We start from the raw sequence: 27133 nt of genomic DNA on the forward strand, positions 1-27133 counted from the left end.
CTCACACCCCTTGTCTCTCTAATATCTTGGGACTGACACAGCTACAACTATGCTGCATTCAGGGGAACAAGTTCAGTTCATCTAGGGTTTATTTAATTTACACAGAGAGGTTGAGATCAGATTGAGACTTGCTAAAACATTAGCTAACCCTGATCTAACCTCAACCAAATTTGTTAGTCTCTAAGGTGCCACAAGTACTCCTGTTCTTTTTGTGGATACAGACTAACACGGCTGCTACTCTGAAACTTTTCAGTAGTTTAGACATAGAAGTGAAAGGGGTTAACCTCTGTACTCAGTCAATGTTAACCCCCAGGAATCAGTCTAAGCTTCAATGCAACCAGCTAGCCTGTATTAAATTGTGTCTGCAGTAGGTGTTAAGGGAGGTTTCAAATCCCATTAGCTAATTGATTTTAAAGAATTGAAAGAGTAGACCATTCTGTACCATTGTATCTAGCTCAAAATTCCAGATGTTTTGAGAAGTCTTATTTCTGAGTCAAACCACTATTCCATTGGAAGGGCACAGATATATAATTCCATTTGCACACTATTAGGACCTCCTCTGATTTTCATCCCATTTTTATATATAAAATTGCACAAGAAGAAAACAACAGAATCATCTTCAGGATGAGGACCCATGAAAACTAGCCATTGATCCAGAGGAGAATTTTCATTGTATCACTACAGTTCATCCCGTTTGCACATATTCCTAGTATGTTATACACAATTCCATGGTAGATGATTTAAGGTGCAACTTCTTTATTCCACCTCTAGCTTTTATCTCAGCTCTTTGCTTCAGTTTAAGTACAATACAAGTGGAAATAACCCAATACTGTATTTGTAGGTATTGATAAGAACTTATTAACAGGGTGGATAAAAATCAATGATTTTTTTTAAATAGTTTTTTTTCCTCAAAAAGCATTTTATCAAAAAAATCCGATCTAAAGATAGTTTTAATTAAGATACGTTATAGCTCAAAGATATCGCATCATGGAATAGGAATTATAAATTCTAATTCTATAGTATGAGACAATATATTCATGTAATGTTTAATAAAAGTTTTGTAAATAAGTTCCAATAGTTCATGGATTAGGGACCCAATTTTATGGGGTTCCAGGGGGTTTTGTATAGATTATTTAGGTTAATCTTTCTATCTATCCAATGGGACTCAGTGCTCAGTCTAGAAGATATCATCAGAGATACTTAGTTTTGCAGTTCTCAAACTGTGGATTTGTGTCTCCAGAGATAACATGCTTGTTAACAGCAAAAATGTTTTAAATAAATAAATAGAGGTGAGAAATAACAGACATCAACCCTATTGTCCCTCTGCAAATTTGTGTACATAGAGTCAATCCCTCACCTTTCTCTAAAAGTGAAAAATTTCAAAAAAAGTTCAATGAATAGAAGATTGTTGGGGGGCGGAATAGATCTGGACAAGGAGAAGAAGTCTGGAGATCAATGTGAGAAGGGAGGGACGGGCAGTAGAAACAAAAGTGAAACTGTTTGAGCAGCATATTCCAGAAGTCTTGAGGTCTTTCTGAGTGTAGCCTTCATTGATTTGAGATCTACCATACCATTCTCTCACTAGAAGGGAAAACCTATAATGGCAGCAGGCCGTAAGAGAGACCCAGTTTGGGAATGAAGTTTCTCTACCTGTGGGTAAGAGCATGCGTGCAAAATGCAAACAGTGCAACAAAGAAATGCAAGGCCTGGTTGCCCGAATGAAACAACATCATGAGAAGTGTTCCTTCTCAGGAGGAAGCTGCGTTGAAAATGATAAAAGCAACATGTCTGAACATGCGGGATCTTCAGGTTGGTCAACTTTTTTATTTCATACTTCTTTCTTAAGGACTGCCAGTGTTCCTTATGGACTATTCTTGAATTCTCATGTTTGAGCAAAAAAAAATATAGTTGTTACTCTATAGTACTATCATTTTAGATGCAGTTGTGATAAAAAAATAAAATAGCTGAAATAGGCAGATCTTCCTTTTACAATTTCACCTTTAAAGTAGTACTGACTGTGAATGCAATGAGAAATACTAAATGAGCAGTATAGTAATAATAATTAAATAACTGCATTGACTTATTTTGTTTAGGAGAATCCATCCTCAATATACAGGATTCTGAAGACTATCCACCTTCAAGATCATCATTTTCTATAGTTTCAGAGTTATCTGCCAATTATAGTGTTTCAGTCACATCATGTATGGCACATAGCCACAGTATATCACCTGTAGCAAAACAGAAAAACAAGATCTCCATCATCCAGAAACAACCATAGATAAGTTTGTGATAAGACCCAGCACATTACAAAAAGAGGTAATTGATGAAAAAATTGCCCGGTTTGTTTATGCAACAAACTCTCCTTTCCATATGACTGAGAACCCACACTTTATTAACGGTTCAGTCATTAAGACCAGGATACAGTCCACCCAATAGAACAGAGGTCTTAGGCAAATTGCTGGATAAAGTGTATGAAAGAAACTGAGCAGTGTGCAAAAGGTCTAGAGGGTGAAATTGTTAACCTGAGTGTGGATGGGTGGAGCAATATCCACAATGATCCTGTTGTCACACAAGCACATACAACAGAAGAAGGGAATGTCTTCCTTACAGAAACAATTGATACATCAGGAAATGCACACACAACAGAATACTTACAAGAAGTAGCAGTAAAAGCTATAACAAACTGTAGAAAAAAAATTCAAAATGTCTAGTATGCAGCTTGGTCATAGAAAATGCTGCAAATGTATCCAAGATGAGAAAAAATTATTAGAAGAGAGTCCCAAGCTAATAACATAAGGTTGCAGTGCTCATTTGATGCACCTCCTAGCCAAAGACTTCAGTGTTCCAGAAATAAAGGCTAATGTTGTTGAAATTGCAAAATACCTCTGTAACAACCACTTTGCAGCAGCTGCTCTGAAAAAAGTGGGAGGAACCAAGCTAACTCTCCCACAAGACATGTGATGGTACTCAGTAGTGGACTGTTTTGAGTACTATATCAAGAGGGGGGGAGGGATATCTCAGTGGCTTGAGCATTGGCCTGCTAAACCTAGGGTTGTGAGTTCAATCCTTGAGGGGGCCACTTAGGGATCTGGGGCAAAAATCAGTACTTGGTCCTGCTAGTGAAGGCAGGGGGCTGGACTTGATGACCTTTCAAGGTCCCTTCCAGTACTAGGAGATAGGATATCACCACTAATTTAAATTTAATCTGATGACAATTTGTGAACAATATCGTGGGGAAAAAAAATAGATGGCACTGTCACAGCCAAAGTTCTCAACATTGGGCTTAAGAGAAATGTTGAATACAGGCTGAGTACCCTGAAGCCTATTTCTATAGGCTTGAACAAAATGCAGGGAAATAGATGCTTTATTGCAGACGCTGTTGATATTTGGAAGGAACCGAGTGAGATCTTAAAAAGAGAAATATGCAATGACAGAGTTAAATTAAAAGAACAAATGGGACAAACACTATATCCAGCTCATTTCTTGCAAATATTCTTAATACTTGGTACCAGGGTCAAACCTTAACTGCTGAAGAAGAGGAGTTAGCTATGACATGGACATCCAGCCATCATCCCTCCATAATGCAGACTATAATAAACTTCAGAGCTAAGGGTGAACCATTAAAAAAAATATATGTTTGCTGATGATGTTTTAAAGAAAGTCATACCAGTGACTTAAGCATTTGGATTCCGAGACTGTTGAAGTGATAATCTCACTTTTAACAGCAGTAGCATCTTCTGCCGGTGTAAAAAGAATATTTTTTTCCATTGGACTAATTCAACTGAGAAATCATTTGGGACCTGAAAAAGCAGGAAAGCTAGTTTTTCTTTTCCAGATTATGAACAAAACAGGAAAATGAAGGTGAAGACAACTGAGTTAGCTACAGAAGCCGATATTTTAAGTTTCTCATGTTGACCTGGCTGACAGTGTCGATGAAATATTTAAAAATAAATAAAATAAATTTAACTATTTTAGTTCAAAACAATTTTAACAAAAACAAACCTGATTTTAAAAAACCTGAATGTTTAACTAAATTCAAAAATTCATATGCTTGTTTTGTTAAACTATTATATGTTTGCTGTTGAAGAAAAAAATCCAGAATACATAACGTTGTTGTTTTAGTTAAATAAAACAATTTTGTCTGTCTGGTGATGTTCTCCTCCTAATACAGCATGGCAAGAAAATCCTCCAAATATTAATGATTAACCTGTTAAACTGGAGATAGTTAACCTCCCAATGACTTCATAAATATCTTTTTCAATTACCTTTGGTAAATAAAATAACCAAAAAAATCATTCATTTTCTGATATAGCTGTAAAATTAATCTGAAGTTTTCAAAAATAAATCACTTTAAAAATGTATACCTTCTAAAAATGAAACCTACATCTATCTCGGAGTTGTGAAGAATATGTATTAAGGTTATAACAACCAACAGGAATGCACTTTTATGTAGAAATCCATGATTAAATCGAGTCTTCCTGACTAGTGATTTAAATCAAATCCACCCTGCTTATGAAGAAAAGAAAATTGGTTCAGTTATTAGAAAGATTTAAGATAATTTGATTCAGAAAGATCACCTACAAAATTAATGTTCGCTACCTGCCCTTTCTGGAAGTCTAGATTACCATTTAGAAGCAACACTGCAGGGTTGCCTCACAAAAGGGGCTCAGGACACCAATTTGGCATTGCCTAGGGTGTTGAATGTTTTTCCAAACTGCTAAGAAGTGCCTAAGCACATAGAGGGTTTTGTAGAATCTTCTGAGTCCACCTCTGTTTTTAATATAACTTAATTATTCCAGAGCTCTTAGCCAGCTGAGACTATTTCTGAACTAGTTGTAGTGTCCAGTGGGGCCTGCTGGCCCAACAATAATTAGGAGAGTCCAGCATGCAGATATCATGTTGTTTATGACCCCAGAGAAAAACAAGAACATTGAGAGCTAATATTTTTAACGGGAGCTCTACAAGTTATATGTGATCACCTGGACCAGAGATAGGAAGTGTGATAGCATATTTATTTTAAACATTGTTTCTCCAGAAAGGATAAATTGTTCAGTTCTTTTTGTAATTTTTCTAGTTTCAGATATTCCCTTCATGCCCTAATAAAAGCCTGCCTTACTTGAAAAAATTATTTTAGAAAAATATTACTACATTTTAAAGGAGTCCGATCCACACCTACTTGGTCAAGAGTATGAGACCAAAAGGAAATTTATGGACAAAGAAGATTCGGGGATACTCAGAACTATTGGGAAAGAAAAGCCCACCAAGAAAAAAAGCACAGCATATTTCACAACAGCAGGCAGCTTTCAGAATGTACATCACAGCTAAAGATGCCTGGGAGTATAAAGTTTTCCAGATAGGAGAAATGAGAGGCAACATCCTTCCTCTCTAAAAAAAGGGGGCTAGTCTCCAGTTTGTGCTCTTCTGCACCTCTTCTCTGTGATGTTTATCTGGCCCCTGTTAATGGAGTATCTGAGCACCTCAGTCATTAATGGCATTATCCTCACAACATCCTAGTGAGGCAGAGTAGTGCTGCTATTCTCAACTTTTGTACAGGTAGGAAACTGAGGCAGAGAGCGGCTGAGGTGGAGAGAGCGGCTGAGGCAGAGAGCGGCTGAGTGAAATACAGGGAGTCTGTGGAAGAGCAAGGAATTGAACCTGTATCTCCCGAGTCCCAAGCTAGCACCCTAACCTCTGGACCTTTCACTTCCCTCTTACGGCAAAGTAGTACACTTCCTCCACATCCATCACTGCCCAAGATGTAACCAAATGTTAATAAGAGGCCAGGGATAGGTGCTAAATGCGGTGGCTTTAACAGGTGCTCTCCTCACACCTTGGGAAGTTACCTTAGCACTGCATTTGGTTGTTGTTCACAGTTCAGGTCTCTTTAAAACGGTGTTTTCTGAAAGCACTCCAGTACTTTACTGCTACTCCACTGCACTTCAGATGCTTATTTCTCATGAGATGGCACCCTGTACACATTCCAGATCCAAAGCCTAGTGAGGTCAATGGAAATGCTCCCATTGGGTCAGGCCCTAAGAGACAAGCCAGACTCCTTTACAGTATAGTTATTTTATTAACTGTATCTGTGCTACTTACCAATGGCAGGAAAGTTCTTTCTGTATGTGAACCAAAGCCGAGATGTCACATCCAACAGGATCTCCTCTTTCTCTGAAGAATTTTCAGAAATAAACACACGTGACATCCCTGAGAAAGGCATCAACCCTACCTAAATCCTCATCACTTAATAACTTTCACTGATGAAAGTGCCTGGCTTGACAGGAGCAGGGGACTATTGCATGAAGGATGGACCAGTCAAAGATCCAGCCTACAGGGCAGGAGAGGCCTGGGAAGAAAAAACAGGGCCATGTTTGGGGAAAACAGTCTTTACTACTTCAGTCTCTCCTTTCCAGTGTTAGTCTTTCCTAGCTTTAAGCATCACAACCCTGTATCTCCAGCCAGAAAAGTGGAAGGAGAGGGTGTTCTACAACCCCTGTAGCCAAAACAGGACGACAATTTTCTCCAAAAATGCAGCAGGAGTGTCTGAAGGCAGCAGGAAAGGCTATCCTGACAACATGCAGGGGAACACATAACTGCATGTACTGTAAGCAGAATGCCTATAAACTAGCAAGCAGGGGCTGCACTTCTTCAGGATGCTACTTAGAAAAAGCTGGGATTACGTAAAAGTTCAAAACACTACATGGGATGGTTAGATGTATGTAAAGCCCTCATGCCCTGAAAAGCACTGCTTAAGTACTAGCATGTAAGTGAATTACCTGTGAACACACTGTATGTTCTCCCCAGTATCCAAACAGGCTCTTTGGTCTCAGGGAAGTCTTCATACTCAAACCTGAGAGTATCATAGGTCAGAGTAGCTGGTGAGAAACAGAAAATCACATGCATTGTGGTTTGTTTTTTTCTGGTTTAAAATAATGTAAGATATAGTAATACAGGATGGATCACTTCACAATTCTAATCTTCTAGGAACATGCATACATGTTGAGCAGCTGGTCGGAGCTCTGGTAAGAGCTCTATTGATCACATTAATAATAAATACCACCTAGCTCTTATATAATGCATTTCATCAGTCGATCTCAAAGCAATTTATAAAGGTGCTAAGTATCATTCCCATTTTACAAATGGGGAAACTGAGGCACGGATTGGGGAAATGAGTTGCCAATGTCACCCAGTCGGGCTATTAATAGAGTCAGGAACAGAACACAGGTCTCTCTCCTAAGTCTCAATCCTGTGCTCTACCCATTAGACCACAGTGCTTTGATGAAATCAGCAAGCTATGAACAATTACTACATCAATGAGGAAAAGCTCAGGATTGAACCAAAACACAGCAATTGCCAAACTTGATCAGACCCAAGTTCCATCTAGTCCAGTATCCTGTCTCTGACATTGGCCAGTATCAGCTGCTTCAGAGGAAGGGGATAATCTGCCCCTTCCCGACATAGGTCTCAACCTGGTCTCTAATAATACGAGATGGGTTTAAACCCTGAAGCAGGAGGTTTAATATCCTTCTGGAATTTCCAAGTTTGTTAATAACAAGTCCCTTCTTCCCCAAGGGAATGTTTTTTGGTGGTGCACTGAGAAGCCTAGGATTAAATTAACATAGATAGTAGATAATGTTTTCACCCCTCAGCTCACAGAGAGCCGAGAAGTACTAAATATCCCTCTCAAAGACGATCAGTCCCTTCTGAGGGTTCTAAAAATTGCCCCTTTGTTAGAATCAAACATGCAAAGGTCTTTTTTTTTTTTTTTTTTTTTTTTAAGCAAAGAGTCTGCAGAGTGGGGAAAAGGTGAGACGATGTTCTTTATCCATGTCACACGATAAGTCATGGGAAACAATGGGAGCTATGCTGAGGTATCCAATCTAGAGGTTGCAGGCTTGTATATGATCCATTCTACTAGTTTCCTTCAAAACATGATCTTGCTCAGTACTTAAACATCCGTCTTTTCTAACATAAGTATCCAACTCCGATTGTGCATTACAAAACAATCCAGCAGTGCAGTCTATTGCAAGGCATTCCCAATCAGGGCTGTGGTCTTCTCCACAGGAATGAACAAGCAAGCTGTTGGGAGCTTCTGAACAATGTTTTAGTGGAAACAGGGCTCCACTATGTGCCTTGGGAACAGTTGATCTGAGCTTCAATGAAAATGCTCTTAATAAAAGTGTGTCAGAAGATTCAGTTCAAATCACTTTTTACTTGCACATGTTATTCTTGAATAAGCTTGAGCAAGCTACACATCAAATTGTAACAGCTTTAGTTAGTTCTACTGTACAGACAAGATAGTCTCAGCAACTATTTTAGCTGACACAAGATTCAATAAATTACCCAGTGATACACCTGACATGAACACCACACAGCACACTCCATTTCCCTCTGTAACTGCGGGTGTAACCTCTTAGCTTTCTGGTGTGACTGAGGCCTTGGCTACACTCGTGGATTCACAGCGCTGCGTGAAGCGCGAGTGTAGTCGCACCACCAGCGCTGCGAGAGCTCCACCTCTCCGAGGGGAATAGCTTGCAGCGCTGCGAGCGAGCGTGCAGCGCTGATTACACTGGTGCTTTACAGCGCTGCACTCACTGCGCTCGGGGGGAGGGGTTCCACACCCCTGAGTGCAGCGCTGTGAATTGCCAGTGTAGCCAAGGCCTCAGTGGCCATTTCTCAGTCGCCACCTGTGCTGCTGATTTCACTGTCCTTCATTTTAATTTTATGAGTAGAATTCAATATACTCAAATTCAGTTTTCCCTGATCTTAGAAATTGGTGGTTTATCACCATTGCATTTAGGGCTTGTCTACACTTGAAGGTTAGTTTGGATTAAAACAACAAGGAGTCTGATGGCAGTTTGGATTAAGGTTAGATTATGAATTTAAAACACAATATATATTTATGAACAACACTGTTTAGACAAGCCCTCAGCCTTGCTAAGTGTTACCCCAGTTTTACAGGTGTGGTCAATAACTCCTCTACAGTTTATGCTAAGAAAATATAATAGCGCACAGAGGGTCACAAAGAGATTCTACTCCTCCTTTTAGCCATATATGTTAATCTATATTACATTCAGAAAACAAGACAGACAAGATGTTTTTGTCAATGAAACCCCAAAGGTCTCACTTGGATCTTCTGCCCCCTGGTCTTTCTAACCTGGAATATCATGATCTGAGTGTCAAAGGGAAAACAAAAGCAGCAGAAAACTGCCATCACTGGGTTAAACTGTAGTTTTCTTTAAGGAATGGGGCCCTGTCTACATAAATGGGGGACTAATTCCAAATTAACACCTGATTGGCCAGACAAGCAAGAAGATTGAGAACTTTGGAACAGGTAAACTTTTTCACAGTATGGACCGCATCTTAATAAAGATAATGGTTCTCTCTTCCCATGGGCTACAGTACCCCTGCAAGCACAGCAATTCTTTACATATTAAGATTTTCCTATGATGTAGCAGCCAGAAAAAAGGATTAGAGCCAGACCCATGTAACAAGCCAGGTTTTCAAGGACCACCAACAGTCAACAGGCCACACTTTGGTTTATCTTCTTTCACCTTCTCCTTACTACAACCGATTGATAATTGTGTAGACAGACAAGCATTGATAGCACAAAGTCCCTGTGTGTTTGGTGCTATTTCTGACAGATGGTATTTTCCTAAGCCTGTATTTTCAAGTCAAAAATAACCTTCTCCCTCTGTTTCTCCCCCACCCGACCCCAATTCACAGGCTTATTTGCAACCCAAAGGTGAATTTATTATTAAGTTTCACAAAACTCTGTACGGTCACTTGAGATTGTCTGAAAAATGTTTTAACATAAACGTTAGACTAGTTTTAGAGTTCATTACTCAGAGGGCTTATTTTTAGATTTTCAAACTTGCCATGGATCAAGCGCTCAGTGAAAATACTTGTTTAAGTAAATTAGAAAGACGGGGACTGCATTTATATAATACATGACTCTCCACTTTTCCCCCCTTTCATTCAGCAATATACATCTCTTCTCATATATCTCAAACACTGCACACTAAGCATGTGAGCTGGTTCAGATGGCCAAGTTAAACTTTGCCTAGAGAGTCTCTCTTACTCAGGGCTGCTCTGGAATCAACCTGCACTCTGGCAAGCCATCCCCCTCCCTTCCACACCCACATTTATTTGAATTTCCAATAAATAGCATTCAATTTAAATTTCACATGTTCTGCAACTTTCTATTCTACAAGGGCACAAGGGTCACATGATCTGAAGCTGTCAGACTGGTGAGTGAGGGACCTGCTGCTCCGATTCAATGAAAGTTGCCATGGGAAGAAGCTGCACACTACAGAACACACGGTGCTCAGCGAATCCAAAGCCTCAGAGCACGCAACATTTTATTTGAACACAGTCACTATGCACACCCAGGATGAGAGCTCCAAGGCCCCTGGACTGGACTGGATCTGTGCACATAGTTCCCTGTGTCAGCGTGGAACCCCCACTGGGCTCCCTGAAGATGCAGGGGTTCACCCATGGAGATCCAGCTGCACAACTGGAACCTCAGACTGCACACTCAACAGATGTCAGTCAGATACACCAGCACATCTCTTGCTTATTAAAAAAGAAAATGCAGGTAATCAAATGTGAGACGCGATATCCATTCCACAGCATAGTCAAGAATTTACACGCAAAAGAGTCAAAACAGTCAAAGTTATGGTTCCTAGTGAGTATAATTATGACACATTGTACATTATAATGGGATTGCTAGTGCTCCAGGTATATTTAAGGTTACCAGAGCATTTTCACTATAAACCCCATTTTCAGGTGATCCTAACTTTCCAAAAGTTCCACCCATTGGGCTGAAATTCTCCAGACCTGGTTTACACCTAAAGGCAAATATCTAGACACATTTGAACAAAAGAGTCCTGCTATTTTTGAGTATGAGAAGAGTGGGAAAACATACATGAGTGTATTTTCTCCATTCTGATTTTGTTTTGGGGTTTTTTTTTGGTAATTGTGTCCTTGAAAGCTTTAGAGTCAAAATGGCTGGAAATAATAGGTGGAAATTAGGCAGGCAAAAAGTCTTTTGGATGTTCACCTGAAAGTCAGTTGGGATTTGTCAGTTATGAGGTTTTGCACCTCAAGCTTTGAATGTATATTTTAACAATAATCTACGAGCATTCAGAAAGGGAGATAAGTTGCAATGGATACATGTGTGCAGATAATAGGTGCACACTGAATAGGTCAGCCCACTTTCATTCAGTGCATATTTATTGCCTATGCAGCTAAGGGGACCAAATGTGCCCAATACAAAGTTTTCAACTATGCAAAGCACACACTCAAGAAGGCAGAGCTGCCTTGTCTCATGAATCCAGGCATGTTGTGAACAAAGCAAGGCTGTACAGAGTCCTTGCCTTAGTGAGTGCACATCTTGCACAGGACATACCATAGCATTCCAGCAGCATCCCCCCCCCCCCCCCCAAAGAATCACTGATTATGGAATTTCTTTTCCCTTTTAACTTGACCTAGAACAAGCCATTAAAAAATTACATTGAGAATAGTTAGGGTTGCACAGTTCAGCACTCAAGTGAGGAAATACTAATACCAATAAGACTGAACACAACCTACAACTGCTCCCTTTTACACAGGCATTTAAGACTAATTATATAACCTGTTTCCTCTCATAATACCAGGCATCTCTTACAGTCTTGTATGGTGTGCAGTGAATGAGCCCTTATCTGTCGGTGTGCATCTTGTATATAAATGACTTAGCGTCAGTTTATCTGGCATAAACTGGTAGGAGATCCTACACGTGGATGCATGTAAGGTTGTAAAACAATTGTATGATATTTCACTATTTCAGAAATATTATGTGATAATCAAAGACTATTTTAGTGCATAAGGTATGAAGTTAACATTGTGGGTGAAACCTTAGAGATCTTCTGTACTTCTAAAGTTTAAACATGAAAAATTAACTTTTCAGTGTGCTAAAACTGAATTACATCATCACATGTGCTCACAAACCGGTAGAGAGTTAGTCATTGCAGGAACCAGGCTTTGAATTGCCTGACTTGCGCATCATGTCAAATTGCAACCATCACACTAAATTAGTAAATGCAAGGACTTTCACTCTTACCACCGTAAGCCAGTCTTACCAGCCATGTTAACTTTAGTTCTATAAAAGGTAAAACGGTAACAGTCATTGTAATACTTCTTGTGTTTCCTTGTATCTACCTAAAAATTAATAAGAAATCAAAGCTTTGATGACTCAACAGAAACATGACCTATAAGTGCAGCAAGTGATTATTTTGCTTGTGTGCACAAAGTGGAACAGCTGATGCTCACTTGAGCATAGGTGATCTGAATAAGTTGTACAGGAACAATAAAAAGATATTTCTACAAAACACATTTATATTACCAGCACTCTCTGGAAAGCATGTAAGTAAGGTGAGAGAGTACAAGAAGCCCATGCTTTTCAATATCCTCTGGGAATTTTTCTGAAATCACCAGTGGGAGAAAGCTCTAATTCTGTGGCAATCTTGCCTCTTGCTCTGCACAGTAGCATTTTCCAGGCAGTGCCAGCAGCTGTTTAAAAACAGCTTCCCCGATCCTAGTCTGTTTCAATCTATAGATGCCAGGAATAGTATCACTGTGCAGCAGGATATGTGCAAATGCATCAAATGATAATCTTTGTTCTTATGGGGGTACATTACAGAGATAAACTAAGGGGAAATATCAGAAACAAGATTAAAGTGATAAGTTAAGTAGCTGAAAAATGCCTAGTTAAAATATCCAATGAAAAGGTTTGAAGCTTCCCCACTTTAACAGGAGAAGAAGCACTCGCCCCTCACAAAAAGCCTTAAATAAAATTAAACCCTTGTCATGTTTAAGAGGCAAAAGAGAAGAGAAGGGCCCTGACAATCCAAAGATGTCAAATGAACAGCTAAGTACTTCAGACAGTCAGGGAAGGAAAGTAGACAGCAGGGTAACTCCTCTCAGTGGCCCATGGCTATAAGTGAAAACAGTTCAAAATCTGCTGACTAGTTCCCCAGTGGAAGCAGATTGCTTCCCCCCCCCCCCCCCAATCTAACTGGCTAAGCAGAGTTGCTGGAGAAGAGGGCCACCAGGGTCCTGAAATTCCATTGTTGTGGAGTTCCTGAGCACTGCAACAGAGGAAAACTGTAGGAGACAACCCTCATTTGGATAAGTGAGGCTCAGCTGAGGATCTACTGTACATCACACCCTTGATTTTCTTCCCTTGATAAACCTTGTATCACATAAGAGAGCATCTAAACTGCTAGATATGCCCCTCATACTATTCACATGCTGTATCATTCATCTTATTTCCAGTCAACAGGCACATTAGGCTAAATGCAACCAAATATTGTGCGGGCAGGGAGCCAGTTTGATACCCACAGCTGCAGAACTCTGGTTATAATAATACTAGCATTGAGGAAGAAAAATAAAGGCGGCAGCCCTGGAGCACAGGAGTTCTGGGTCCAAGGTGGAAAACAAGCAGGGGTTGAATATCTTAGGAGAGTATTAATCAGAGTTGGATATGGAGTCCTTCACCCATGGTTCCGTGGCTTACATGTGGCCTTGGAAAGAAGGGATCAAAATTACCACCCTATGATAGCGGTCAGATGATTGTTTGCAAAGAGTTGGTCTCAGTCCATTTCCTAATGGATACTTGTCCATATCAAAAAACACTACTGTAATGGGCCTTAATTGCCTCCCTTGTTGGCATTCTGAGCAGAGAAGGCAAGAAATGAACAGTCATGGAGAGCAACTAACCATCTCACTCTGGAAGGCCTGCAAAATACTACCAGGACAGTGGAGAAAGACTGTACAGCTAACTGTTCTTGCTCTACAGTGAATTTCCATACCCAAGGCAGTCAAGCCAGCATCACTGAAGCAGTGAGGTGCCCTTTTCCATTACCCCAATTACAAAAGAAACTAGAAAAAAAAATTAGGAGGAGGAAACTTTTCTGAAGTCTGTAAACTAGTATACTCCATATAGTATGCATCACACCACACACACCCCAAGCTGCAGAAGAAAGGAGGGTGTCCTGTGGAACAAGAAATTCTGCTTCCAGGGAGTGGTACTGTTGATTGACCAAATTAATTTCAAATGCTGAACCACCCCTAACAGGAGCAGACTCTTTCCACTCCATACATACACTCAGCCTTTCCCAAACTGCCATGCATAACGTGAGGTTGGGGAGGAAGATGGACAGCATTCTGTTTCAATTCAAGGCACTTTGTTGGCATAAAATGTTATGTGTTGCCAAATATAAAAGCCAAACCTTAGGACTCTGTCAGAAATAGACAATGCATCAAGGATATACAGAGTTTTTTAAGTTATAACAGTGTCCATTGCTGATTTGTTGTCAGTGTGCTACGTGATAACATGCTATCCCTCATGTCTTTCTCCTAATGTTACATTTTCCTCATCACTTGACGAGAAAGTCTTGTGTCCTTCCTAATGCAAGCCACACCCCTTCCTCTAATTGCCAGGGGGAGCCCAGGGAGTGTGCATGGTTGAGGGGGTATCTTACACATATCATGCTTGGTACCTCCTATGCCAAGTTCTGTAAAACTTTTTCATAACATAGACCACATTTTAATAGAGACTGTCCTGTGGACATCTCTCCCCATGTGAGCATACTAGGTTGATGGCAGAGATGAACACATTCTAGCATAACAATAGCCCTCATTTTAGGTTTGCCCATGTCTCCCCTGAGCTTAAAATATTGATGTTGTGAGAGAGGAAGAAAACAGGGAGTCCTAGAAAAGTAGGGTACACAAAGAACCAGGGTTTCTGTTGGAATGGGGGTCACAGAGAACCCCTGACATTTGTAACCTGGGAAGGGGTCAGGTTACAAAGAGTTCCTGAAATAAAAGGGGATGGGAGGATGAAATACAAAACAGCTTATAGGAGAGAAAGGAATGCAAAGAGCCTTAGTAATGTGTGTAGTAAGCTTGGCCTACAGCTACTACAGTGATGAGTGTGGTATAAGAACCTATATATAAGAGATGTAAAGTGTGTGACCAAGTGTATTTTTAACTTTCAATGTGAGTTAGCAGCAAGATGTGAGAAAGCATCACCATGAGATCAGCTAGCCCTGCATGACCAATGGACCACAGTTTGGGACCCACCTATACATCCCCTACTGCACCCCTACCTTGGAGATCCCAAGCCCCTACCCACTAATATCCCTACCCCCTGCCTTGGGGATGCCCAGCCAGCCGCCAGCCCCCACTCCATAAATCCTTACACGACCTTCCCCACAACCCCTCCTAACAAGGGAAATTGACCCCATCCCACCCCAGGGCCTCCTTCCCACACATACACCACCAGCCCTACTCCCCCGTGCCAGTGGGAGGAGAGAACACCGGTGTTCAGGGCAGCGGGGGCACAGCCAGCCCGACACGCCGAGTGGCGGGGCGGGGCCGGCTCAGCGCTCTGGCAGGGGTCCCGCCACCGCTCACCTGCATCCATCCTGCGACTCCTACCTCCTGACCAGCCTCCGGGCCAGGTGGGCTGCGACTACTGCCTCCTCCACATACACACACAGACCGCAACCTACCCTGTCCGCTACTGACGAGTAGCCCTGCGCGCCCAATCAGAGAGCGGCTCACAGCGCTTCTCAGTCGGGATAGGTCAAGAGGGGAGCTCGCCGCGTTCAGCTGCGCCGCACCGCTTCCTCATCTAAACGGGGGCCGCCATTTTACTGTACGGAACGAAGGGTTCAGGTGAGGTGGAGTCATGTGGTACCAGGCAGAAGCTAGGGTCGGGGAATGAGCAGGGAATGATATTTAAAAGCTTTGCCATTACCGGATCTCAGCCCTATGCCCAACCCCACCCCTATCTACTACTGGAGGCAAGTCTTATACGTGGGCGCCGCCATCCTGTAGTACGGATCAGGAAAGCCCCGCCCCCTGTTTCCAATATGGCTGCCTCAGTTAAGCTTCATTTGAACCCCTTGAGTTTCCCATTCCTATCCGCTCCCCACAAGTCCAACCCTCGCCTCAAAGAAAATTCCAGTGAGGGCACAGAGAGGGGTGTTAGAATGTCCCCTTCCGCGGGAGATAGTGCTGTACGGCGGTGCATCGACCAAAATGGCGGCGGCCATATGGTGGTCGCCATCTTCGTTGACGGCACCGTCGTATAGAAACCCCTTCCCCAGGGAAGGGGGGCAGCTGAGGTGACCTGGCTCCGCCATCTTGTTGTACGGCTGGCCTCGGCCCCTGTGTTGGGAGGGGTGAGGGGGCTGGGGGGAAGGGCCAACCGGCCGGAGATGGTGATCTGCTGCGCGGCGGTGAATTGCTCTAACCGGCAGGGGAAGGTGCATAGAGGAGCCGTCTCCTTCCACAGGTAACAGCGGCCGCTGAAGCCGGCCCAGGTACCCCCGCCCCGACCGTCAAAGCCCGGCTCCCGATGGAATCGCGGGGCACAAACCCGCCCCTCCCCCACCCCCTGACTGAGTGACAGACTGTACAGACAGACACCGACTGATCCCCCTTCTGGTCCCAACTTGAGAGATCTCCCAGACAGACATCTACCCACACCTGCCCTCACAGACTGACAGACACACACCTGCTTATCCCTCACAGGTAGAGCCATCTACCCACCCAGCCCCCGGACAGGCAGCTATCTATCTTCCCTTTTCCCCACCACACACCACTCCCGTGCCTTCCTACTTCCACAGATTGACAAGCACCTCCCCACTCCACCGAACCACTCTCTGTCCCACCCGCGGACAGACACTCACCTACCTCCTCTCTGTCCCCTTGCAGAGCTACATCTGGTGTCCACCTGTCGCTCCCCCCTCTCACACATAGGTTCATCTACCCCTTAACAGGAACACATGTATCTCCAACAGTCTGACACACTTACCTCTAGGTATACCCCAGCCCCCACAACGAACATGCACATCTCTACCTCCCCGTTGTCATATACAGACACAAATGTACCTACCTCCATTCCTTTCTGGCCCCTGCACACAGACACATGTTCACCCCCAATGTCACACAGATAGACAAACTCACAACTTTCTCCTCCACTAGACACATGCCCTGTTTTTCTATCCCGAGGGCCGGGCCACAACATTTTGGCACCTGAGGCAGGAAGCTCAAATGACACCCCCATGCCCCCTCACTTGGGCCAAAACTTTGAAAGGTCTCAATTCTGCCTTCTTCCTGTTCTACTCCTCTCATGGTACTGCTCTGCTACCTACCCCAATAAAGGAGAACTAACAACTTAAAATGCCTTGTTCAAAAATTTTAAGTAACATTTAACTTTCAAATGCCTGAACAGCAAATGTAACTTTTCCTGTCTGCATAGTAAACACTGGCATTTTTATCTGTTTGAATAATCAAAGTGGTGCTTTCCGTGCCTTCTTGGTTGCAAAAATTTGCTTCCTGAAGGTCCACAGTCTGGGCCAGCTCATGCTCTATTGAGATGGTTGCAGAGCCGACCAGCGTCTCATGTGTCATTGTGGAGGGTAGATATGTTTTTATTTACTTCAGCTTGGAGAAGCTATATTCTCCACTGGCAACTGTTACAGAAAGTGGTAGAAGTATGCGCAGAGCAACAAAAGTATTTGGAAAGAGGGTGGTCACATTATTTGTGCACATATATTCCAGAACAGCCCTTTCAAGATACAAGAAATGTATCTTGAAAGGGCTTTCAGTTCCTCACCCAAATCACTCGCATCAATATCGTGCATGTCATCATGTGTCAACACTGTCTCTAGTGCCCTGCGTTGCTGGTGTAGGTCTTCTTCAGGTATAGTGAGGAGTTTTGGAATATCATACAACATCCCAAATATACTACTGTGTTCCTTGAGCTGCATGAAACATTCTTCAACTGACTGTATTGCACAATCTAGCACCTGGTTAAAGAATTCAACTTTGAATTGTTGTTTGGGGTCTCTTATGGGATTATCCCATGCCTCGTAATCAAAATGTCTTCTTCTTTGGTGATTCTTGAATGGGTGAGAAAATAGCTTCAGTGTGAAGTTCCTCTGCCAACTTTCAGAACGTTTTGAAATCCCTCATCTGACTGGTAAGACTGTAGGTATGACTTCGCTTTGTCCAGTTGTTCAATTGCTCCAGAGATATCAAGGTCAACACCTTGGAGTCTCTTGCTTACAACATTTATTTCAAACAGTATGTCATGCCACAACACTAAGCCACACAGAAATTTGAAGTTATGTATGTTTCTGGTGATTCCATTTCCCTCTGCCACTGTTCTCCCATGAACAGTTCCCGTCCTAGCATTATCCTCCATAATGGCAACTGTGACATCATTTATCTTCTCAATTTGGTGTTTGATAGGCTTTATCGCCTCGACTTGACTTTCCCATCATGTGGCACTCAGTGGTTTCAGTGTCAGAGAGGATGTTGCTTCAAAATTTGCCATCGATGAGCTGATGCAGAGAAAAATACATAGATGCTTTGAATTACGTTCAAAAATTCAGCAGCCTCACTAGAATCTGATGCTGCATCACTGACCACCAATTTCAATGAATGAGAACTGCATGGGACAAAAAAAGCTCGAGGGTTTAACTCTCAGATCCGTGTCTCTAGTCCTCTGTTCTTTCCTCTCATGTTGGCATCATTATCGTAGCCCTTACCTCTCGTGTCAGCTATCACAATTCCCGTATCTTCCAGCCTTTTAAGAAGCACATTTGTCATACCAGCTCCTGTAGTATCATCAATGTCAATAAATACTAGAAAATGCTCTCTGACAGTCACCATTGCAGGGACATTTTCACTAGGTTCTGTTGTTGTTACAAAACGCACCATTAAAGTCATTTGTTCCGTATGGCTGATGTCACGTGTGCAGTCCAGAATAACAGAGTAATATCTTGCTGACTTCAGATCTGCCACAATCTTCTGTTTGACTTTAGTTGCCAGTAACTGTATGATTTCATTTTGAATTGTTTTTCCAAGGTAGTGGTGTGTGTACATTTCTTTGGTGGTGACTCTTCTTTGATGCTCCTGGAGTACAGCATCAAATTCAGCCATCAGCTCCACAATTGTAAGGAAGTTTCCATTGTTTGGCACATACAGCTGATCTGAAGTGCCACGCGGTGCTAGGTTTTGGGTAGCACGCATTCTCACCATGGCAATGAGCCTTTTCAGAACATTTTGCCAGTAAAGAGACTCTAATGCAATCTTCTCTTGATGCTGATCATCTATGGTGGCCTTTAACCTTAGTCTCATCTCAAGCTCTTTCCACCTATGGAATGCTCTCTGGTGATTTGCTGCCTTCTCATGGCATGCCAGATTTCTAGCCAGATTTTTCCAGTCCTTTGTTCCTGTAGAACCCAATGTGGCTGGAACATTAGACTGGAAGAGTTTGCAACAAAAACAGTATGCAGCATTCTGGATTTTTGAGTACATAAGCCATGGCCTCTCCACTTTGTCACCATTGGGGATTTCACGCCAGTAGTGCGTTGGATGGAAACTTCTATTTTCATTGTCTTTTGGGAACATGAAGTTTTTCACTTGCTGTGGCCCATGCAGTATAAGGAAGTCCCTCCGGCTCCTGCTCAAGTGGGTCCACAGTCCTGGATCATCTAGACTTAAGGAACTAACCCCAGCAGCAGCTGTTTCTTGTGCCTCCATCACACTCTTCTCTGATCTACACTTTTCTTCAGGAGTGTGCATGGTTACATCCATTTGAGATGGAGATATGGATGCTGCAGTAGCTGCCAGGTCACCTGCACTCTGACTTACTGGAAGATCAGGCATCTCCTCACCACTCACATCCTCACTGGGGCCGGAAGGCTCACCGTGAACATTTGTGTCTATGTATCTCAGGAGAGCTCCTTCCTGCTTAGATAGAAAAGCTTCCTTTGCTTTCTTTCTTTTTCTGAATGCTGCCCCAGAGGGGCGTTTTCTTCTTTCACTCATGACTGCTGTTCTGTGCCAGCTATAGTGGCTCTCAACACTCAATTGAAGGGAATAAATAAGCAGGCTGGTAGCAGGGCCTGAGTGAGGGAAGATATCAGCGTCTTAAGGGCCTAACTGGCTCCTACTACTTCAGTTGACTGTCTGTTCTCCTCAAGTGGGTTCAGGGAAGCAGCAGGAAACAGGAAGCTCCCTGAGAAGCTGGTGTTAATCACTCCAGGCTCCTGGATGTGCTAGAGAGGTACATAAGAGGCTCCTCCTCCTCTCTCCCTGCAGCTCCTGCTGCTTTCTGTTATTCCCTTTCACCTTTTCTCCTGCCTGCCTGTTATGTCTCTTGTGCCCTCCTCCCTCCAGCACAGCACTCCACCATCTCTGTGCATGTAGAGCAGAGAGAATACATATGCACCAGCAGCAGACATAATTTTCTAAATTCTGGGTCCTAGTGGGGCCCCCACACAGTCTGGCACCTGAGGCAGCCGCCTCAGTTTGCCCCATAGTAAGGCCAGCCCCGTCTATCCCCAACCAGACAGGCAGTTAGACACATGCCAAACTTCTGTCCTATCTCTGCAACATAAATACACAGAGCTGCATCTGTCCTCCATCTTCCTAAGATGGAGAGTCACAGCTATCCTCCATGCCCAGATGCACATACACCTTCTCATTTCCCCCTCCTCAGACTGCCAGGTACTCACCTACCCCTGCCTTCCACTCTTTGCAGGTTTCCCACTGATCAGTGTAATTGTTTAGTCCTGCAACATTCTTAGATGGTTGATGAGGGACTCTCATGTTTCTTCCTCTCCTGTCAGATGCACATATTTTATCCTTCCCTTTCTCTCCTGCCCCAGCACATGTATTTCCTGCACCCCGACAAATCTCCAACTGGACAGCATATAAATGTTTAATCTTGCTGTACCTTTAGGGCCATGATGGGGGACATAAACATTCTTCCCTGATTCCCTGATACAAATTGCGCCGCCTATGTCTGCCACCAGCCAGTGTAACTGCTTAACCCTGCTGTGCGCTCAAAGTTGTTGATATGGGGAACAGAACACGCATCTCTGTCTCTCACATCTCCCTTCCCTACTTCTTGCTCCCCGGCACTCTACTTTTCTCCTTCCCCCAGACACACACACTTCCCAATATCCCCACCCCTGCAGATTTTCCTAACTGTTATGTTCTTATGCTGTTGATGAATGAGGGATGCATGCTTCCCTTCCCCACTGTCCTTATGTTCTCACTCTTTACCCCTTTGGCCTTGTCTACATTAGAAAGTATGGTGTTTAAGCATTTCATAATTTTAAACAGTTGAGTTAGCTGACCATGACTGCGATCAGCATAGACGAGGACAAGTCATGTTTGATATGATGAGAGAGAGTTAATCATGCAGTCTAGTTGACAGCATGTTGAACATGACTTGTCTGCACTAATCACAAAGCCCTGGTTAGTCTATGTGGGCTAACTGTGTTGTTAAAAATCATGATCAAACACAATAACATTTGTTAATATAAACAAGACCTAAAATGCATTCCCCTCCCACTCTCCAATGTGTTTTCTTCCCTGCAGGTCTCCCCCTAGACATATGTTCAATCTACATTATAAAAACTTTGCTGATATAACTACACTGGCAAACTCTCCTAGTTAAGATGCAGCTTATACCATCAAGAATACTTTTACTGGTATAGTTTATTTTGTTCAGGGAGCTAGTATAAGTTATACTGACAAAAGCACTTTTTTGCTGGTATAATTATGTCTACATTAAGGCTTTTGTTGGTATAAAAATGTTGTACAAAAAAAATCACACCCCTCTCTCACATTGCTATTCTAGAAAAAGTTTCTAGTGTAGAAACTGCCCATAGTAACTCTGCTTATGCTATTGATGAGGAACACACACTTGGATTTCTCCCATCCAAGCTCTCCACTGGCTAAGGAAACTTCAGCTTAGTCTTGTTATAGCCCAAGGCTGGCGTTAGGGGCTGTACACATGCACATTTCCCCCATTGCATGTCTCGGCTAGTATGTGTAATAGTCTTGTTGTCATGTACCGTCATGCTGGTGATGTGGGATGCACACAATCTTGCCCTCCTCTTATGTCTTTGCTGAACAATAAGGCAGCTTGACCCAGAATGAACAGTAAGGAAAGAGGTTCCATGAGTTACATACAAACAGCTTTCTTTCTGGGACGTATTCTATTACTGCGGGTGGTATACAAGAGAAACTCCATTAAAGAAATGCTCTGTAATAGTAGTCTTTTTCTCTTTCAAAAAACCCAGGATAAAAATATTGCTTTCCTCTTGTAGTTAAAAACTGAAGACAATTCAAGAGCAAATTATATACAACACTTGTTTGTAATGAAATTGAGGTAATCATGTTTCCTGTGCACGAAATGAGTAATACTAACATAGTAATACTAACTGTGCTGATTCTGTTCTGTATGTCTCTTACTTAAAATCTGCAAATACAGTAAGCTGTCTCTTTTTTATTATGCAGAGCTGTTAATAATTATATCCATTATGCTTTATTGTATGAATTTTGTGATTTGTTTTGCCATCTTTTGACATTTCAGATATTTCTTCTGATAATTTTTGGTTTGTAAGGTTGCTGAGTAATCATAGTTGGTTTGGGTAATATTGGTATTCTTGCCTGAACACATTCACCTCGGACGCTCTCTTAAAATAGTGGGCCATGTGGTCCAAAGATGCAAACATGCAAATGGAACTATGGAGGCAGGCAGATGCCTGTACTTGCATTCAGCCCATGGTCTCTGTGTAGGTGCAGGAGTCCATCTGCCTAGATCCAAATGTAACCTTAGCATTGGTAATGCTAAGCAAAAATTCAAAATTAAGATGACTTTTGCGAGCCCATTTCAAACTGTATCTTGTATGCCTAGTTTAATTTTTAATTTTTCTTCCCTCATGGGATATGAAAAACTACTGAATTCCTCTCTGAAAATGATTGTGTGTGAAGTCCCTGGCTATGTTTTTGTTTTTTCTGGAGAGGTGCCGTTAATAGTCTAAAACAAGCATTTGTGTCAACTATAAGAAATACAGTGTGTCTAAATGCTATGATTTCTTGGCATTGAGGCCTGAATGTAGGATGTTTTATCTCTTGTTTAATATCCCTTCATTACTCAGTATAAACACCAGTCAGTCCCTGAAGATTGTAGATGAATTAGATTGTTGTTCAGGGCAGAGGGTTTCATTATTCACATCTTGTCTTTCCTCACTTACAAGTAGAGTCATGGTCTCTGACTGGTATAAATACATAGTGGAGTGGTCAGTTGCTTGCTAACTGATTTTAATAGACGGGAGCACAAAGCTAACTGATTATGTCCTCTCTGGGGAATTTAACTGCCAGCCAAGAAAATGAATATTTAGCATTCCACTGAAACTTTCAATAATCAATCATCAACCAGGCATACCCAGTACTATACTGCTTTCTAGATAATTTTGGTCCGCTAACACTAAGCTTCTTTGATTATAGAAATATCCATTTATTTTACTCTTTTTATGCTTCTTGTTTGCAGATTCCCTCTAAAGGACTCAAAACGTCTGATCCAGTGGTTAAAAGCAGTTCAAAGGGACAACTGGACTCCTACCAAATACTCCTTTCTCTGCAGCGAGCATTTCACCAAAGATAGTTTCTCCAAACGGCTGGAAGATCAGCATCGGCTACTCAAGCCGACGGCTGTGCCAACCATCTTTCAGCTCACAGAGAAGAAAGACAACAATCAGGATTATGTCAAAACTAGAGTTAAAATAGCAAGCCAAATACCTGTGAGGGATGGAGATCAACCAAGGGAAGGAGGCTGTGAGGTAGTTGAGAGAACCTCATATTCTGACCAAGACTTTATGGTAATGCAAGGAACTAAAGAGATGGAGCAAGTGACTCTGCAAGCTGAAATTGGGTCAATGTCTGAGCAAGGAGAGAATGTCTGTGGGCAGTTGGAAGGGCCTCTGAGAAGGATGTTAGTCGATAATTTAGTCACAAAGACAGGAGTCCAGAAAAGGCCAGAAAGACCATCTGTGGATGATTGTTCTGAAAGCGCTGTCCATACTGAGAGTTGGATAACAGATAGAAGTGGTATATCAATTGATGACTTCACACCTCCAGTATCTGGGGCTTGCAAATTTATTGGCTCTCTCCACTCTTACAGCTTTTCCTCTAAGCACACCAGAGAGAAGCCATCTTTCCCCAAAGAGCAACTTGAGAAGAAAAGGCCAAAGAGAGATGTGGAACCAAGCTGCAGCAGCAGTATCATGGGGCACAATAAGACCTTAGCAGAAAGCTCCCCTAATTCATCACTTACTGCAACCCCTCAGAAACCTTCACAAAGTTTGTCAGCATCCCCTGCAGACCTTACCCCTCAGCCAGCAACAGAGGCTGTGGTAGGGCAGAAAGGAGAGACAGATGCCAATCCCATGTCAATCAATGAGGTCATCATCTCGGCCTCAGGAGCTTGCAAGCTCATTGACTCGCTCCATTCATACTGTTTCTCCTCTAGGCAAAGCAAAAACGAAGTATGCTGCCTACGGGAGCAGGTGGAGAAAAAGAATGGAGAGCTGAAGCTGTTGAGGCAAAGAATCAGCCGCTCTGACAGTCAAGTCAAGAAGCTGAAGGAGAAGCTGGATGAACTAGAGAAGATCAGTTTCCCATACTTGAACAGTCTGCTGTCCCAGGACTGTGGTCAGTACCCTCAGTGCCTTTGTAATTGGGGCAGAATTCATTCTTTCGGTTAAAGTAAGAGGCTATCTAGTTAAAGTGCACCTCTTTTGTAAGACTTTACGGTCATCTCTCATCTAGGGTAGTGTATTTTGCCTTACTTCTAAATAGAAAGTACTCCAATTAGCCTCTACTTTCCCTTCCCCGGCCATTTTTAACTAGTTCAGTTTCTACTTGAAGCTGATCATAAAGGCCATAAGGATTTATTTGTCATGTTTAAGGAGCTAGAAGTATGCTAGAGCCTAATTTTAAAGCCCAACTAGACCACAGCAAATCTGAGCCCAACCCTAGCTCATTGAGTTGTTTCATAATGACCCAAATTTGACACTTGTGGTCAGGTGGGTCCCATTGGGTTTGGGTAGTGTTGCAAGCATCTACCTGACAATGCTGTCTCCACCCAGCCCATCGCTTCCTATCCCTGTTGTGCTGGACTTTGGGCTCAGGAGCCCTGGATCCCTCACCCCAACCTCACACTCTGCTTATCCTGTGGGAGGCTCTAGCAGTGGCTGGGTGCAGACACTACGTGATACATCATACTCCATCAGGGCTCCTTCCTGCAGCACTGGGGTGGCAGTCCTAGAAGCACTCCTCCAGGATCTTGGCCACCTGGCAATGGCTCTGGACATCTCCAGCGCCTCTGCCCAGGCAGGGGGCAAGCATTGAGCCTGCCCAGCCAGCCCATGCATCAGGCCAGCCAAGTCAGCATCGTCTCTCTCTTGCCATGTTGCCGTGTGTGTGCAGGTGCCCCACCCTGACCTGCAAGGCAGTGCAGAGTGGACGCCTGGAATACTCCTCTCTGCATCCTGGCACTGCTGTGGCCTCCTGTTCGGGATTACAAAGGCCCCTTCCCATGCAGCTCTCCCAGAATGCCTGGTACTGCCAACTTCTCCAACCAGCCGCCGTCACCTCCACTGGGCTCTGGGGACAGGGATCCTTCCGTCTCTCCCTTCAGCCTGGTGCCAGCCTAGCTCGCTCGTAGCTGGAAATTGTCCCAAGCCCGAAAGAGTTGAGTTCTTTTCATATCCAACACAAACCTGACACTTGTAGTTGGGTCCTGTCGGGCTTGGGTCAAGTTACAAGCCTCTATAAGGAACCTGTTCTCTACAGTCAGAGTTTGTGTGTGACTTAATAGCCACTGTCATTAGCAATTCACTAGATACGCATTGTGCAGTACCTGGTTATATGGAGTGCAGTGGGCTGCATTCAATGAAGCCGAGCCTCCCAGCACTATCTTATTTGACTCTCTTTGAACCATGTTTTCACAATCTGATAATCTGTAAGTGGACTGGCACAGATCCTAGGTGTTTGAGAAGCCCCCAATAGCCTTTTATCTTGATTTAAAAGTAGTTTAGTTCTTGCCTCTTAATAATTGCATTGCAAAGAGTTCTTAGGATAAGAATAAGATAGAACATAATACTCAAAATATTATAATGCTGTTATATAAATCAATGGCATGTTCTCACCTGGAATGCTGTATTTAGCTCATCTCCAAAAAGCTATAGCAGAAATTGCAGGAGCCAGAGACAAGTGACTAAACTGATTAAGGCTATGCTGTCACAGACTTCCAGTGTGATCTTGGGCAAGTCACTCAGGCCTGGTCTGCACTTAAAAGTTGGGTCAGCAGAACTATGGTGCTCAGGGTGTGAAAAATTCATACTCCTGAGAGCCATAGCTCTGCCGACCTAACCCCCAGTATAAGCACAGCTAGATCAACAGAAAAATTCTTCTGTCAACCTAGCTACCACTGCTGTGGGAGGTGGATTAACTACAGCAACAGAAAAGCTCCTTCTGTCACTGTAGAAAACCTCCACAGAAGTAGCACCCATAGTGTAGACATAGCCTTAGTCTTCCTGCGCCTCAGTTCCCTCACCATAAAATGTGGATAATAGTTACTCTAAATTAGCTGTTGCCACTCAAGAAAGAGATCTTGGAATCATTGTGGATAGTTCTCTGAAAACATCCACAGAATGTGCAGCAGCAGTCAAAAAAGCGAACAGAAGCATCATTAAGAAAGGGATAGATAGTAAGACAAAAAATATCATATTGCCTCTATATAAATCCATGGTACGCCCACATCTTGAATACTGTGTGCAGATGTGGTTGCCCCGTCTCAAAAAAGATATATTGGAATTGGAAAAGGTTCAGAAACAAAAATGATTAGGGGTAGGGAACAGCTTCCGTATTTCTTCACACAATGCACAGTCAACCTGTGGAACTCTTTGCCAGTGGATGTTGTGAAGGCCAAGACTATAAAAAGGTTAAAAAAAAACTAGATATATTCATATAGGATATATTATTATATTATTAGCCAGGGTGGGCAAGGATGGTGTCCCTAACCTCTGTTTGCCAGAAGCTGGGAATGGGAGACAGGGAATGGATCACTTGATGATTATCTGTTCTATTCATTCCCTCTGGGGCACCTGGCATTGGCCACTATCAGAAAACAGGATATTGGGTTGATGGACCTTTGGTCTGACCCAGTGTGGCCATTCTTATGATATGGAGAGTTTTCTGTATGAGAAGAGAGTGA

General features: G+C 42.8%; 2 protein-coding genes across 7 annotated transcripts in view; one reads left to right on the forward strand and one right to left on the reverse strand.

Annotated features, from left to right (window-relative positions):
* ATG4B (autophagy related 4B cysteine peptidase) overlaps positions 1 to 15692 on the reverse strand; it is a 37733-nt gene extending 22041 nt beyond the window's left edge. For 2 of the 5 annotated variants that reach the window (XM_042853395.2, XM_065557137.1), the window contains exons 1-3: positions 15454 to 15594; positions 6774 to 6872; positions 6097 to 6168 (exon numbers count right to left, since the gene is read on the reverse strand). In XM_042853395.2, coding sequence (XP_042709329.1) covers positions 6097 to 6168; positions 6774 to 6872; positions 15454 to 15463 — 181 coding nt within the window. In that variant the 5' untranslated portion in view covers positions 15464 to 15594. Of the gene's footprint in view, positions 1 to 6096; positions 6169 to 6773; positions 6873 to 15453 lie in introns of all 5 variants that reach the window. The other 3 variants (XM_024111826.3, XM_005295761.4, XM_042853396.2) reach the window with 3 other exon arrangements.
* THAP4 (THAP domain containing 4) overlaps positions 15589 to 27133 on the forward strand; it is a 52924-nt gene continuing 41379 nt past the window's right edge. Inside the window, exons 1-2 of one of the 2 annotated variants that reach the window (XM_024111824.3) lie at positions 15589 to 15717; positions 23408 to 24567. In XM_024111824.3, the coding sequence (XP_023967592.2) occupies positions 23733 to 24567 (835 nt within the window). In that variant the 5' untranslated portion in view covers positions 15589 to 15717; positions 23408 to 23732. Of the gene's footprint in view, positions 15718 to 16139; positions 16340 to 23407; positions 24568 to 27133 lie in introns of those variants that run through there. The other variant, XM_005295769.5, reaches the window with a different exon arrangement.

Source organism: Chrysemys picta, chromosome 9, assembly GCF_011386835.1.
Source record: "Chrysemys picta bellii isolate R12L10 chromosome 9, ASM1138683v2, whole genome shotgun sequence".
Lineage (NCBI taxonomy): Eukaryota > Metazoa > Chordata > Testudines > Emydidae > Chrysemys > Chrysemys picta.